This window comes from Mandrillus leucophaeus, unplaced genomic scaffold (genome assembly GCF_000951045.1).
Source record: "Mandrillus leucophaeus isolate KB7577 unplaced genomic scaffold, Mleu.le_1.0 Scaffold3, whole genome shotgun sequence".
Classification (NCBI taxonomy): domain Eukaryota; kingdom Metazoa; phylum Chordata; class Mammalia; order Primates; family Cercopithecidae; genus Mandrillus; species Mandrillus leucophaeus.
In genome coordinates this window covers 9,289,455-9,304,127 of record NW_012103142.1, presented here as the reverse complement: position 1 = coordinate 9,304,127, position 14,673 = coordinate 9,289,455, and the positions used below count along the sequence as shown (strand labels likewise).

The window sequence follows — 14,673 nt, the reverse complement described above, 5'->3', positions numbered from 1 at the left end:
ATCCACCCGCCTCGGCCTCCCAAAGTGCTAGGATTACAGGCATGAGCCACCGTGCCCAGCCCACCTGCTCTTTTTGTTCTCGAGGGATGTCATGTGTAAAGACACAATGCTTGGGGCTGCAGTAGCTATTTTGTGACTAGGAGGGGAGCCATGGACCACATTCTGGGCATGACGGAGCAGAAGGATGGAAGCCAGGATCCTTGATGGTGTCTTTGAGCTTTCTGATCAGCTCAGGGCTCACCCATTTCTGCATTTCTAGTTAAGGAGACAATAGATGTCCTTACAGTTGAAGCCACATTTATTTGGGTTCTTTGTGGCTTGCTGCGGAACACATCAATATTGATACAAGCCTTGTCCCAGAGGTGTTACCTTTGAAATCAGGTCCTCCCACTACTACCTTGAGCCCTTGGGGTAGAGCAGGAGGCAGAGGGGGGCACAGGCTTGAACTCCACAGGTGGCTGAGGGCCAGGGGTCCTGGATGGGAGAGGAACATGGGGGCAGCTGGTGTCTGGGGTCCCAAGGACAGGGGATGGGGAGGGCAAGAAGGTAAATTCTCCATTAATCCGGGCCAGGAGGAGCATTGTTATTGTTATTATCATGAAGCATCTCGAGGCTCACACTCGTCCTGGCCTGGCTGGGCCCCCCTAATGGTCCCATAAATCCCAGCCATAAAGAGTAATGGGGGGAGACAAATGAGATAATTAGGAATAAATCTCAGCGCGGTCTCTATTCATCAGCGTCCCTAGAACTGGCCAATCTTCCGAGCCATTAGCCAGGTCCTAATTAATGCTGAGCTGCCCAGCTCTGCGGAGGCTCCATGCCCGGGAGGGACCCGGGCTAAGGGGCACCACGGCCCCACGGTCCACAGCAGGCGACCTTGGGAGGGGCTGGGGGCTGTGTGCCTGCAGCCTGCTGCTTCACCTTTCTGTCTCCGAGGGCCTTACTTTGTCTGCCCTCTCCTGTCTGCCTCCTTGTCTCTGTCTCCTTTTCTTCATCTTACTCCACCTCCCCGACTACCTTCAATCCTGTGTTTCTCTCTTATCAGATGGCCGCAGTCTATGTTGTTAGCTACGGAAGGTCTGAGTTAGAAGGAATTGTGGGGGCCACCTGTAAAAACTCTCCACCATCTGTCCTTTCTGCCACCCTGTCAATACCTGGGCAGGGACCTAATCTACACCCGCTCCCCCAGAATAGTCCTTGGAACAGGGATGACCCCCACCCTGCCCACCGCTGTGGCGGTCCATCCTCCCTGGGGCAGTTTTTGCTAGCAGAGTGTTCTCTCCTTCCTGGGGCTGGGAATGCTCTTTCTGTTATGTCTGCTTCTCGGTCGTATCCCTACCTGCTGGAGGCTGAAAACAAGCTGCGCTCTCCTCCCCAAGCTCCAGGTACTTGAAGGCCATTCTTGCCTTCTCTTCTCCAGCTAAATGTGCTGAGCTGCACTTGACAACTTGAGGTTTCCACCTGGGTCTCCTCCACTCAGGGACTTCTCTGTAGCACCTGTGGTAGTCTGACCCCACGATAACTTCTGTTGTTTTAATCTGTTAGCTTTCCCCCTGTTTTTCTTACAGCACCCCTACCTCTTCGGGAGGCTTCCCTTCCTTGATTCTATCAGGGTCTGGAGGGGTGGCCAAGTAGCCCACTTGCCCAGGCCACAGAGGCAGCACACAATGAGGCCTGGCCAGCTGCAGCCCTCCATCCCCTGGCACCGTGATTGGCTCAGGGATGAGCCTGTTGCATGTGCGGGGCCAATCAGAGTGCCTCCCTGGCCTTTGCCTTGTGGCCCCAAGGTGGTAGAACTGAGACGGTGCCAGGTGGACAGTGTGTCTACCCCTTCGCACGCCACCTGTATCTGTCTGCAGTAGGAGGAAATGTGCCCCACCCCCAGAAAGAAGCAGACCCAGATATGGCAGGGATTGTGAATGGGAAGGTGGCTACAGCCGGGGAAAAGCGGTGAAACCAGGTGAGAGGCAAGGAAGGGCTGGGAGATGGCTTTTCTCCAGAGGAGGTGAAAGACGAGGGGCCAGCTTGGGTGATAAGAGGGCTGTGACTGCGAGTGCCATCCCATACCGTGTGTCCTCACCAGCCTATGAAAGTCAGAGTGCAGAGGAGCACCTGCACAGAGATGACAAGGGACCAGGTCTGTGAGCTCTGTCCCCACGACCTGCTACTCCCCCACTGTGGCCTGAGCCTCCTGTCCCTGCTTCTCCCTCACCTCTCTTTGCCCAGGGTCAGCCCCAAGGACAGCTAAGCTGTTTTCCCTGCTTGGTCAACAAGTGGAGTCTTGCTGCGCCCTGCTCAGCCCCAGGAGTGTCAGTCAGCCTGAAAACCCCAGGGACCAGCCCCAGCCCCCACAACTGGACCATCACCCTGGGGAGCAGGTGAAGCCGTTAAGGGTGATGGCATGGGGCAGCGGTGGACCTGCTCAGCCCAGTGTCAGAGCTGCTTAGCGGTGTTCTGTCCTGGCAGCTCTGGAGCCATGGAGGCCACGGGGCCTGAAGTTCAGTTTGCCCCGCTCTGAGTATGAGAACAGGCCATGCCAGTTAAAGTTCCAAATACAGGCCGGGCACGGTGGCTCATGCCTGTAATCCCAACACTTTGGGAAGCCGAGACGGGCGGATCACGAGGTCAGGAGATCGAGACCATCCTGGCTAACACGGTGAAACCTTGTCTCTACTAAAAATACAAGTTAGCCGGGCGTGGTGGCGGGCACCTGTAGTCCCAGCTACACGGGAGGCTGAGGCAGGAGAATGGTGTGAACCCGGGAGGCGGAGCTTGCAGTGAGTGGAGATTGCATTACTGCACTCCAGCCTGGGCGATGGCGCGAGACTCCGTCTCAAAAAAAAAAAAAAAAAAAAAAAAATCCAAATACATGGAGAAGCTGATGGAGACTACGGAGGCCGAGGGGTCCGGCTGATTGCCCTCCCCTCACAAACCAGCCCCTAGCTCAGCTACTTGCTCTGCCGTGGGGCCACCTCTCTTAGGTTTGGCACACAAGATCACTGAGTGGTCATGGACAGTACTGGACACAGATGGCTTAGCTTGGCCTCACCACCTCTCTCCCACAAGCAGGGGGTGCTCACCTTGGTTTAGACAACCCAGGGGGCGGGGGTGGCCTCTTAAGACATCTCCCGGACAAAAGTGGCCCGATCTGTTGCTCCAAAGATGAAAGAAGACTGGAGAGAGGCAGGTGTTCCCTGGATGCTGTGGCCACCATTACGGCTGCAGTCTCCCCGCTCTTCCATCATACACACAGGGAACTAAGGCCTGGGGAGGAAAGGGCCTCTTCCTGGGGGGCCTACAGCACAGCCAGGCCTAGAACTGTCTCCTGGCTCAGCCCAGCCATTGGAAAGCAGAGCCTGGGAGCCTGTAGTGGACCACGAGGAGAAGGAAGGGCCCGGAGCCAGGGCTTGCCATTTGCTGCCTGGCAGGGATAAGGGCCACCTGGGCAAAGACAGGGAGGTGAGGAAGGCAGGGCAGGCGTGGGACGAAGCGGGAATGGACAGGCATGAGTCTCCGAAGCCTAGCCTCAGGCGGGCCAGGGGTGGCGGCGGCTGCAGGCTGTGAAATGTGTGAGTGTGTGTCTGTGTGTGTGCAGATGTGGTGTGAGTGTGTGTGTGGTGTGGGTGGTGGAATGTATGAGCCTGCGGAATGTATGTGAGTATGTGACTGTATGGAGTCTGTGTGAGTGTGTGTGTGTGTACATGTAGGTGTGAAGTGGTGTGTGTTTGGAGTGTGTGTGTGTGTGTGTGTGTGTGTGTTGTGGGGCTGGCTAAATCCTTCCCCAGTCCTGCCCCGACCCAGCTTAGCCTCTAGGGTTTCAGCCACTGTCCTAAAGAAAACAGCCTGGAGCCTGCAGCAGGAAATCGCTGTTTGGATTGCAGAGGCGCCTCTTCCTGCCACAGCCCTGCGGAGCGGGTAGGACCAGGAGCAGGCCTTCCTGCCCACCTGGACCAGATATCGAGCTGGTCAGGAGCCCCTTCACCCCCTGACCTGGCCTCCCTAACACCCCTCAGACCCCAGCCTTGAGGACTGAATGGGAAACTCTCCCACCGTTGTCTCTCCAGGGCAGTGGGAGAAGTGGATGCCCCCGAGGCTGAGTGAGCCGAGGCTGTACACCCTCACAGAGGACAGCTGGGCGGTCCTGCCAATGGTAGGCCCAGCAACCCCATATTCACGAACATTCTGCTGATACAGCTCATTCATGCAAAAGGGTATGCCTCGCTCAGCCTGGTTTGTAACAAAGCGCTTGGGAGCGGACTAAGCAGAGCTGGGTGCCTGGACTGTGGCGCATCCATCCAGGGCAGCTCAGCCAGCTCTCCGTGTGCTGGGAAGGAAGCTCCCCAAGATACGGCCAGGTGGGAAAAACAGGGTACAGGACAGTGTGTACAGGATCCTCACATTTTTGTAAAAAAAGAAAACTCATACATGTAAATACTTGTGTGTGCACAGATTAGACTTTCAAACCTTCTGTACCTTGGGCAGGCAATAACTAAAAAAAAAATGTTAAAATACACACAAATAGATACACGAGTGCTGCGGGGGGGCCTTGGGGCCCCTCTCCCGGCTTGATTGTGAGACCCCAGGCAGATCCCTTCCTCTCTGTGTCCTGAGCTTCTTGTGTGCTCTCAGAGGTCAGAAAACCTTGAAGATGGTGAAATGGGGCGTGTGTGAGTGGGGATGGAGTAGGCGAGGGGGCGGCTAGTTCTCTCGTTGCGTCTTAGAACCTCCTCCTCCTGGTGCAATGAAACCCACTCCCAAGGCCATGGGCTGCTCCCTCCTGTGACATTCCTTAAGACAGTTTGGATTTCATCTGGCCCTTTTCCCAGTCTCCCCTCCTTCCTTCCAGAATCCCTTGGAGCCACTCCAAGCCTTCATGCCTGGAAGCAGTGCCCACCAATACCCCTGGGGCCCCCGTCTCAAGGCCTTCATCAGCTGAATGTTCTCCAAGTTGCCCTAACTGTCTCAGAGCCTCTCATGCCCCTTGGACCTCTCCTGGCCTCCTCCAGGTCCAGGATGTGTGTCGGGGGTGCTGGTCCAACTGGCCCCCTACATCGGGGTCCAGCTGCCCCCAGTGAGGCCCTGAGGTCCTCATAGCTGCCATCACTTCTCAGGCCCCTCCCTCTGCACACCAAGGCTGCCCCACAGATGGCTGTAGGGGCCCCTGCAGTCCTGACAAGGCTTCCTTCTTTCTCAGACCCCTGGCAATAGGGGGATGCCTGAGGATGGGTGTGTGACCCCCACTGGGCCTCCAGTGAAGCCCAAGGGCAAGCTTGGGCTGCCCCAGGCCTAGAGTAGCTCCCTCCCAGGCACCCCTCTGGCACCGACATGGGCGTCACCTACACCTTGGAGCATCACCTACACCTTGGAGGGACTTCATGGGGAAGAGCTGGAGAAGCTGGAGTCAGCAGGAGATTAATTAATCAAAACCCGAACACATCTGCTGTTAATTAATTCCATGCCGGGGTTAACTCTTCCCTCTCTGGGCTTCCCCTCCCTTTGGTGGGAACAGGGAAATAACTGTGGGAGACGGTACCCCCTTAACCTTCTTCCCTTAGTGGGAAACATGAAGAAGGGAGGGGAATGTGAAGGGCAGGGCAGTTTCTGGGGTAAGAAAAGCAGAAGAGGCAGGGCCCCCAGAGGGCAGGGCAGCCTTGCCCATGTGGGTGCTTTTTAGGGGTGGTAGGGGGCGTTTGCTTTTGAGAGTCAGGGTCCATGGCAATTAGTCATGAGTCCTGAGGAAATCTGAGATGGACAAATACCTTTATTTACAGCAACAAATAGAACAGACCCTCCCTCCCTTCCCTCCCTTTCCCCTTCCAGTCTTTTTCCATACTGTTCCCCTCCCGCTCCACCCCAGGCTCTCGCCTAGCCCTGCCCTCTGGGGTCACTGCGTGGGTTAGGCCCCCACAAAAGCCCAGGAAAGGAGACTGGAGAGGGCTGGCCGAAGGTGGGTGGGGCGTCTCTTTTCACATTTTGCTGTCCTCTAAGCCCCAGGGTGGAGGAGAGAGGCGGTGGAGGAGAGAGGCGGGCACCAGGAGCAGGGAGAGGTAGAGAGCCTCAGCCCCACCGGCCCGCCCTCCCCAAAGTAACTTTCACAGTGTTCCGCAGCCCTGGTTGCCCTCTGCGGCCCCCACCCCAGCCCTGCCCCTAGGTTGTCCTGTCAGGTCCGTGGTAATGTATGTCCCTGGTAACCCAGTAAAGAGTTCAGGCTTCTCTACCATGGGCCCACCACCCACGGCTGAGGAGGTGGCCTCTCCAAGTGTCCCCCTCACCATTTTCAAGGCTGGGGTTCTGAGAGGACATGGATGAGTGGGAGAGGACCAGGGAGAGGGGGCTTCTCAAGCCTTGTGTGACAGTCCCGGGCCTGGCCCCAGAGGGACCCTGCTGGAATCTGCAGGGGTGCCTGGCTGGCCCAGCCCCCGACAGAGGCTCATGAGGAGAAGCAGAGCCCACAGCACTCCATGCAGATCTCCAGGCAGTCCGCGGACTCGCAGCACGCATCCAGGATGCCACAGTCCAGGTCGCAGGGCAGGTCGCAGTCAGCACACTCACCGGAGCCGCAGCAGCAGCAGCAGAGGCACGAGTCCTCTGAGCTGCAGGAGCCGCAGGTGGCGCAGTCCAGGACGATGTTGCACAGCGTCAGGAACTCGCAGAACAGGCAGGACAGGATGCAGTGGACACAGCAGTCTGCGGGGTGGGCGGTGGAGACGGGGAGGGGTGAGAGAGGGGAGGGGTGGGCGTGTGTTGAAATAGCCGGGGGTGTGGGGGCCCAGCAGCAGCGGCAGCGGCAGCGGCAGGGACGCTGAGTGCTCACTGTGCCCCTGCCCATGCCAAGCACTCGGCATCCATGAAGCTCACGTATCTGTCCCCACAGCTCCATTTTCTAGGTGATGACCCCGAGGCACAGACAGTTAAGCACATCAGAGCAGGGGTCCAGCCCAGGCAGTCTGGATCATCCTTGCTCTTAGCCACCCTCTGTTTATTTATTTAACCAACATATGGAGTGATTCATGTTCTAGGCACTGTTCTGAGTGCTGTGCATGAATTAGATTCATTTAGGCCTCCAATGACTTTATGAGGCAGGGGCTAGTACTAGCTCCACTCTACAGATGAAGAGACTGAGGTTAAGAGAAGTCGGCTGGGCCCAGTGGCTCACGCCTGTAATCCCAGCACTTTGGGAGGCCGAGGTGGGCGGATCACCTGAGGTTAGGAGTTCGAGAACAGCCTGGCCAACATGGCAAAATCCCATTTCTATTAAAAATACAAAAAATTAGCTGGGCGTGGTGGCATGCGCCTATAATCCCAGCTACTTGGGAGGCTGAGGCAGGAGAATTGCTTGAACCCAGGAGGTGGAGGCTGCAGTGAGCCGAGATCACACCATTGCACTCTAGCCTGGGCAACAAGAGCTAGACTCTGTCTCAAAAAAAAAAAAAAAAAAAAAAAAAAAAAAAAAAAAAAAATGGAGAGAGAGAGAGAGATAGAAATTAAGTCTACACCCAAAATCCTACCACCTGGTTCATCTCTCACCTGGACACCTTCAACAGCCTGCTCACTGGTGTCCCCACTCCCTGGTTTTGACCACCGCCCCCCGGCATCTCCGCTCCACACCGCAGCCAGCCAGAGGGATCCTTTAGAAATACCTGCTGGATCCTGGCCCTCCTCTGCTCAGACCCCTCCCACGGTTCACATGTCACTTGTGATAAAAGCTGAAGTCTTTGAGGTGGCCTCTGAGGCCCCCTGTGGTCTGATCCCTGTGCCCTCTTAGTTCTCTTCTCCCACTCTTCTCCTCCGGATCGGTCTGCTGTGGCCATGCCAGCCTCCTGGCTGCTCCCTGGCCATGCAGGCACTGATTCCTCTGCCTGGAACAACCTTGCCACAGGCACATGCTCGGCTGACTCCCTCATCTCCTTCTTTGCCCAAATGCCACCTCTCATCGAGGCCTTCCACCACCCGCTTCAGTGCTGCCACCGGCTGGCTCTGCCTCACACTCCCTGCCCGCCCTACCTGACTGTCTTCTTCATCCCCCAGAGGACGTCGCCTCCCACTGTGCTACACGGTTTCCTCATATTCACTGTTAGCTCCTCCTACCGGATATATAAACTCCAGCAGGGCAGGTATCTTTGTCCATTTTGTTCACTGAAAGATTACAAGTCCCTAGAACAGCACCTGGCACATAGAGGTGCTCAGTGAATAGAAATGCATGAAGCTACGCTGGGCACCAGCTGGGAGGTGGTGGAGCTGGGGCTTGAATCCAGGCTGCTGGCCCTAGAGCCCATGTCCTGCAGCCCTCCGTGTGCTGGGACCAGGCCCTGGGGCACAGCGCGCAACTCTCCTGGCCGGGGGCCCTCTGGGAGGCTCACTATGCTGTGGAGGGTCTCATCCTGTTCTCCCACATGCCTGTGTGGAGGGACTAGGGTCTTCTGATCTCTCTCCAAACTGGATAGGGTCGTTATCTTCAAATGTAAATCTAACGAGGTTACCACCTTGTGTAAACCCTTCAGTGGCTCCCTACTGCTTTCCAGATAGTCTAGGTTCACTGCCTGGTTGGTAAGGATCTCCCAGGACCCCTGCCTGCCAGGAGTTTCACCTTTGGCAATTCACCCTCCAGCCACACTGGCCATTTCTCAGCTCTGTGCTCTCCTGGCTGGAGCCTCCTTCTGGTCTTTTAAGGCATGCTCAGACATCGCCTCCAAGCCTTCCCAGGATTCCCTCCCCAGATTTCTGGGCTGGTGTGAGTGGTCTCCCTGTGTTTGCATAATCTTCCGTGTGAGTTTATCACTGCACCTAACACATCGTATGGCGATTATCTATCTACGTCTCTATGAGAGCTTTATGAGGTCATGAACCGGGTATCCGGCACGTAGCAGGTGCCTAGGACATTTCATTTGATTTTTTCTTTGAGACGAAGTTTTGCTCTTGTTGCCCAGGCTGGAGTGCAATGGTGCGATCTTGGCTCACTGCAACCTCCACCTCCCGAGTAGCTGGAATTATAGGCGCCCACCACCATGCCCGGCTATTTTTTTCTTCTTTTTTTTTTTTTTTGTATTTTTAGTAGAGAAAGGGTTTCACCATGTTGGCAAGGCTGGTCTCAAACTCCTGACCTCAGGTGATCCACCGCCTCGGCCTCCCAAAGTGCTGGGATTATAGGCGTGAGCCACCGCGCCCAGCCAGGACATTTTAAATGAATAAATGGCTCCTTCATAAATAAGACTGTTGGGACCGGACTCAGTGGCTCACGCCAGTAATCCCAGCACTTTGGGAGGCCGAGGCGGGTGGATCACCTGAGGTCAGGAGTTCGATAGCAAGCTGGCCAGTATGGTGAAACCCCGTCTCTACTAAAATACAAAAATTAGCCGGGCATGGTGGGACATGCCTGTAGTCCTGGCTACTCAGGAGGCTGAGACAGAAGAATCACTTGAACCCGAGAGGAGGAGGTTGCAATGAGCCGAGATCGCGCCACTGCACACTGCACTCCAGCCTGGATGATAGAGTGAGACTCCGTCTCAAAAAAAAAAAAAAGACTATTGGGCAGAATCTGTGGAGTTGGAAGGTTTCTGAGCATGTTACGTGCAAATGTGTTTTGCAGATGCCCAGGCCAGGGTCCCTTCACACGAACAGGAATCACAGGAACATTCTGAGGTAAAGGTCAGGCCATCACTGAGCTCAGGCAGCTGTTAGCCACGCTCAGTTGATGGCTGGTGAGGAGGAACTGGCTGCCCCCGTGGCCCTGGAGAGGATCTTGGTGTTGCAGGCGCATCAGCTGGCTGGGTGTCTGGATCCTCTGACCTCCCACTGCACCTTGCAGCCCTGCCCCGGCACCGTTTTATTCTGCTACATGTTCTTTTTTCCTCCCTAAACAGAAAATTTCTGTTTCCAGAAAGAGTGGCTTAAGATGGATCAACCCAGGTGGCTCTGTTCCTTGTCACAGTAACTCTGGGAAAGCAGGGATGGGGAGGGGTTTGGGGGGTGGTGGGGAGGTGGCTTTGAGAAGGCAGGTACACCTTTACCCAACAGGTGTACTCTGCAAGGTTCTAAGATTTGATCATGCGTCAGCTTCCATACCCGACTATTTTTTTTTTGTATTTTTAGTAGAGAAAGGGTTTCACCATGTTGGCAAGGCTGGTCTCAAACTCCTGACCTCAGGTGATCCACCTGCCTCGGCCTCCCAAAGTGCTGGGATTACAGGCTTAATTACAGGGCTTGTTAAGCTCCACCAGAGATTCCAATCCAGTAGGCATGGAAGGAGGCTGAGATCCTGCACTTCTGAGCAGGAGCCTGGTGAAGGTGCTCCTGTGCGCCCGTGCGTCCTGCTTCGAGGAACCTGGCTTTGGAGGCCTCTCCCAGGGAGAGATGGGACGGGGTGCTTACCTTCCTGGGCCTGGAGGGGGATCTGGGAGGCGGTGGATTTGGTGCTGCTCTTACTCTTCTTGCTGCCCTGGCTGGCGAGAGATGCGTGTGTCTGCAACTTCCGGTGGGCCTTGGGGCCACCCAGGGCACCATTCCCTGCCCGTCTGGTGCTGCCCACCTCTGAGGGGTGGCCAGAGCCATTCGGCAGTAGTGGGGTACAGCCCAAGGGGTTCCCCTGAGGCTGGCCTGGAGAGATGAAGAGAAAGGGTGATGGGAAAAGGGTGGGGGTCATTCAGCCCCCAGAGCTATGCTTGAATCCTGCCTGCTTCATTCTTACATACACCCAAAGCACCCAGCCAGACCTGTATCCTGCAGATGGGGAAACTGAGGCCCAGAGAGAAGAAATGACTAGTCCAGAGCCACGCCATGAAATTGAGTTGGGCCTAGCTCCTGACTCTCAGTTCAGTGCTCAGTCCAGAGATAACAGACGTATAAGGGCAGAGGCTCAGAGCCCTGGACCCCTCCTTTGTTCCTCACACAAAGTCCATTCTCTTGCTCTTGCCATCCTGGAGTTTTGGCAGAGTGGTGGCAGTGGCGGTGCTGGGGAAGAGGGGTGGTTTGGCTGGGGTCGGGAGCACAGCAGTGAAGCAGTTAATCTTCACCTCGGCCTCTGCCAAGCCCCCAGCTGTTACTGCCCTTGGCGCACTGGGTGATTTATTGGAAACATCTGTTTGGAGACAAACGCCTGGCTCTGGAATCCAGGGGCTCCTCACTGTAGCCCCTCTACCTCCTGCTCCTTCCTCCTGGTGCCTCCACTTAAGCCTCTGTCCTCCGCACCCCCAACCCCATCCTGCCTCTATGGTCAGCTGGCAGAGAGTCTGGGGAGGGGCCCTTGAGGTCTGGGAGAGGAGGGAGGGAAGAAGGCAAGAGGAAGGGCAGTGAGGAGACCCCTGAAGCCAGGACCCCTGGGTCCCCACTGCAGGCTGAGGGACCAAACTTCAGCTTTATCAATGGCGTGCAAGCAAGGTGACCCTAGAGACCCCCCAAACCCCGAGTTCCTTCCTGCTCCTCGCTCAGGGATGTCCAGTTCTGGGTGAGAACCAGCTGGCTCAGTTCTGTTCTCAAGAGATGAGGGGAGGTGTGCATGGTGCAGGGAGTGAGGAGGGACTGAGGAGGGGTCACTGAGAGCTCTGGGGCCCCTCAGCTGTGCAGGGGTCCTGACTCCTGGGTAGGACCCTGTGGCCCCAAGGACCCTCTGTAAAGGTGGGGCACTTCAGTCCCTCAGAAGCCGGGGTCTGGATCCCCATCTCCCTCAGGCCTGGTCTGTGTGTGTGTGAATTGTGTAGGAGGGAGATGTCTTGGGGGCCCTGGAGCCCAAGCAGAGGAAGCGACTGAGGAATAAGCTGCTGCTATCACACCAATCACTACCCTCATAACTGGTGGCGTGCATGTTTCAGGTAGGTATTATGTACCAGGCCCAGTGCTAGAAGCTTCAGGTGGAGTAGCTTCTTTAGGCATCATAATAGATCTACTACTGGCCCCATTTCACAGATGAGAAAACAGAGGCCCAGAGAGGGGAAAACATGCCAGAGGTCCTATAGCTGGGAAGTGGAGCAGGGAGGGCATGAAGATTGGGAGAAAGGAGCTGAGGACAAGGTGGGGGGTCAGGGGGAGGGTGGAGGGCAGGGTCTGGAGAGGCTCCATGCTGGGAGCCTCCAGCAAGAGGTGTGGCTGGTGCCTGCATCTGGGTAAACAGGGTTAAGGCTATGGGAAGTGGCCAGGCCTGAATCATCTGGCCCTTACCTCTTGGCGCCACACTGGGTGACTGGGCTGAGCCCTCGGCCAGCTTCGGTGCCCCTTGCCCTTCTGCCTAAACATGGGCACAGTGACCAGAGGGCGGGAGTGTGTGGTGAGCTGAGGGATCTGGGAGATGTGGACAGACACAGAGCTTGCCTGTGGCCATGGCCGTGGGGGCTGAGTCACAGAGCAAACACTCAGGGCTAACAGACACAGGAGCGTCTGTCCCATTCCCACCAGGCCCCTCCAGGTCACGGCGCTGACCTCTTTCTCTCAATTCTGCTGGTGGGTGTGCTGGAGGAGACCGAGGGCCGTGCACTAGCGGGATTAGTAACCCTGACTTCCAGGGAGTCCGGTTTAGCCCCAGATGCCCTGGTTGGAGGAGGCTCCCAGCTCAGCCATGCCAGCTGGGCATGCAGGCAGGCACTGCAAAGAGTGCTGGGCCAGGAGACCTGAGTTTCCCAGCTTGGGACCAGGGTGGGCAGCTCTCTGTGCCTGTTTCCTCATCTGTAAAATGGACTTGGCAGTAGCCAAGCTGCCTCACTACAGGCTGATTAGGAGGGCAAGCGAGCCCACTCAGGGAAAGTTGGAAAGTAAAAATGTGTCTATGGATGTGGGCAAATCTTTGTTAATTATAAAATGATCCCAGCTGTTGCTTCTCCTGTTCTTGAGGGTGAAGGTGGAAAATTCTCGCCCTCCCAGAACCTCCTCGGAGAACTCGAGCCAGGCCTGGGAATGGAGCTGAATTTTGTTCCTTTCGCCCCAGAGCAACTGGGGGCTTTTTCCTTTTACCCTTGATTCCCAGAAGGATGGAGCTGCATCAGGCTCTGGCTGCCCACCTGACCTCAGCCCCGCGGATCTCTTCCTGAGGCCGGGGGTGCCTCTCTCCAGGCAGCCGCATGCTCTCCGTCCTGAGCCATTTTGCCTGGAGCCTGCCCACACTCCCTGCTTCTGAGTCACTTTGCAATGGAGCTCTTCCCCTTGACAGAAAGCACAGTGACAGTGCCCTTCCCCTTTCTGCTGCCCGTGCTACAACCCTCAAGGTTCTGGCCAACTGGGTGCACCCACTTTTGCCAACCAATTTGGGTTGAGTTCCCTAGTGCAACCCCTACATGTTGCCATCCAACGTCCTGGCCCCCTAGGACTCACATGTCACAGCTTCTGTGGGGACATCGAGGTCAGTGCTGTCCAGGGCCTGGGGGATGCCAGGGCCATTGCCTTGGGGCATGGGGGTTGCCGCCTCCTCCAGGGAGCCCTCCTGTGGCGCTGCCTCCGCAGGGTGAGTGGATCCTGTTACTACCTCCAGCCCAGGAAGGAGGGATAGGGTCTGGGCTAGGAAAAAAGCAGATGACTGAGGTTCATTTTCCTGAGGCCTTCCTGTTTGCCCAGCCGTGGGCCCCGCCCCACAGCCCAGCATGCCCACTGAACCCTCATTCTTTGTCTGCTTGCACCAGTTACCCAGCCCTTACTCTATCTGACAACAGCACCAGGCTCCAAAATAGAAAGCTCCCAAACCACAATCTGGGAGTGAGCAAGGGTGTGCATGCATTTGAGTGTGTGCACGTGTGCATGTGGTGTCGGGAGGGGCAGAGATGGCAGAGTATAAAGAGAAGTGGGGAGAGGAGGCAGAAACACAACACAGGGGAGAACAGACGGATGGTCAGAGATGGAGAGATAGGGACAGGCATTGAGAGTGACAGGGAGAATAAAGGGACAGTGAGAGGTAGAGGTAAAGGGAGATAGAGCATCGGACTGCAAGAGATTGGGCACGGAAGAGAGATCCATAGCGACCCAATGACAGACAGCCTGGGACGGGAGCGAGATGCAGCAATAGCGCGAAAGTCAGTAATGGAGAGAAAGATAGAGATGGAGCAGGGGCAGAGGTGACGGAGAAGGTAGCACTGTGTGATACAGAGCGTGGAGGGAGATAGGGGAGAAACTGGGTCAGAGAGGATGATGGCAGAGGAGTCAGAGGAACCTGGGGGTGAGGAGCAGGGAGGGGCTACAGTCAGGAGGGGGACAAGGAGCCGGCCAGAGCACTGGGGAAGAGGTGAACCGCAGCCACATGTAATTATAGTGGCTCTGTGCAGGGGCGGCAGGAGGCAGAAATGGAGCAATCTTCAAACCCACAGCTCCCCAGCCTGCAGGACTAGGGCCCCTAGGCTCAGGGGAAAAAAGGGATGGGGGATGGGAGGTGAGGGAGGGAGGAAGAAAGGGGTCCAAGCTTCCACATAGTCAGCCAGGGGTCAGGGGCAGGCCCAGGCTGTGGCAATGTAAGGGTGTAGGGTACAGCCTGGGCCTCTCATCAGACCTCAGCCTATGCAGTTAGTTGGAAGGACAGGGGTCTCAAGAGGGTGGCCTTCCACCTGCCCCCTCCCCACATATCATGTTGGGAGAAGGAGCAAGGAGACACAGAAACAAGACTCAGAGATGCAGAGGCCAAAAGAGCACAGGGAGAGGCAGGGTGACACAGAGGGGGACACAGGGAGAGGCAGGGTGACACAGAGGGGGACACAGGGAGAGGCAGGG

At 56.5% G+C, this 14,673-nt stretch overlaps 1 protein-coding gene across 4 annotated transcripts in view; it reads right to left on the bottom strand.

Moving 5' to 3' along the window:
* Positions 1-5,741: 5,741 nt before the first annotated feature.
* Positions 5,742-14,673, bottom strand: part of MDFI (MyoD family inhibitor) — a 27,256-nt gene continuing 18,324 nt past the window's right edge. For 3 of the 4 annotated variants that reach the window (XM_011986679.1, XM_011986681.1, XM_011986680.1), the window contains 3 exons: positions 13,294-13,476; positions 10,369-10,593; positions 5,742-6,687 (listed from right to left, as the gene is read on the bottom strand). In XM_011986679.1, the coding sequence (XP_011842069.1) occupies positions 6,431-6,687; positions 10,369-10,593; positions 13,294-13,476 (665 nt within the window). In that variant the 3' untranslated portion in view covers positions 5,742-6,430. The remainder of the gene's footprint in view (positions 6,688-10,368; positions 10,594-13,293; positions 13,477-14,673) is intronic. The other variant, XM_011986682.1, reaches the window with a different exon arrangement.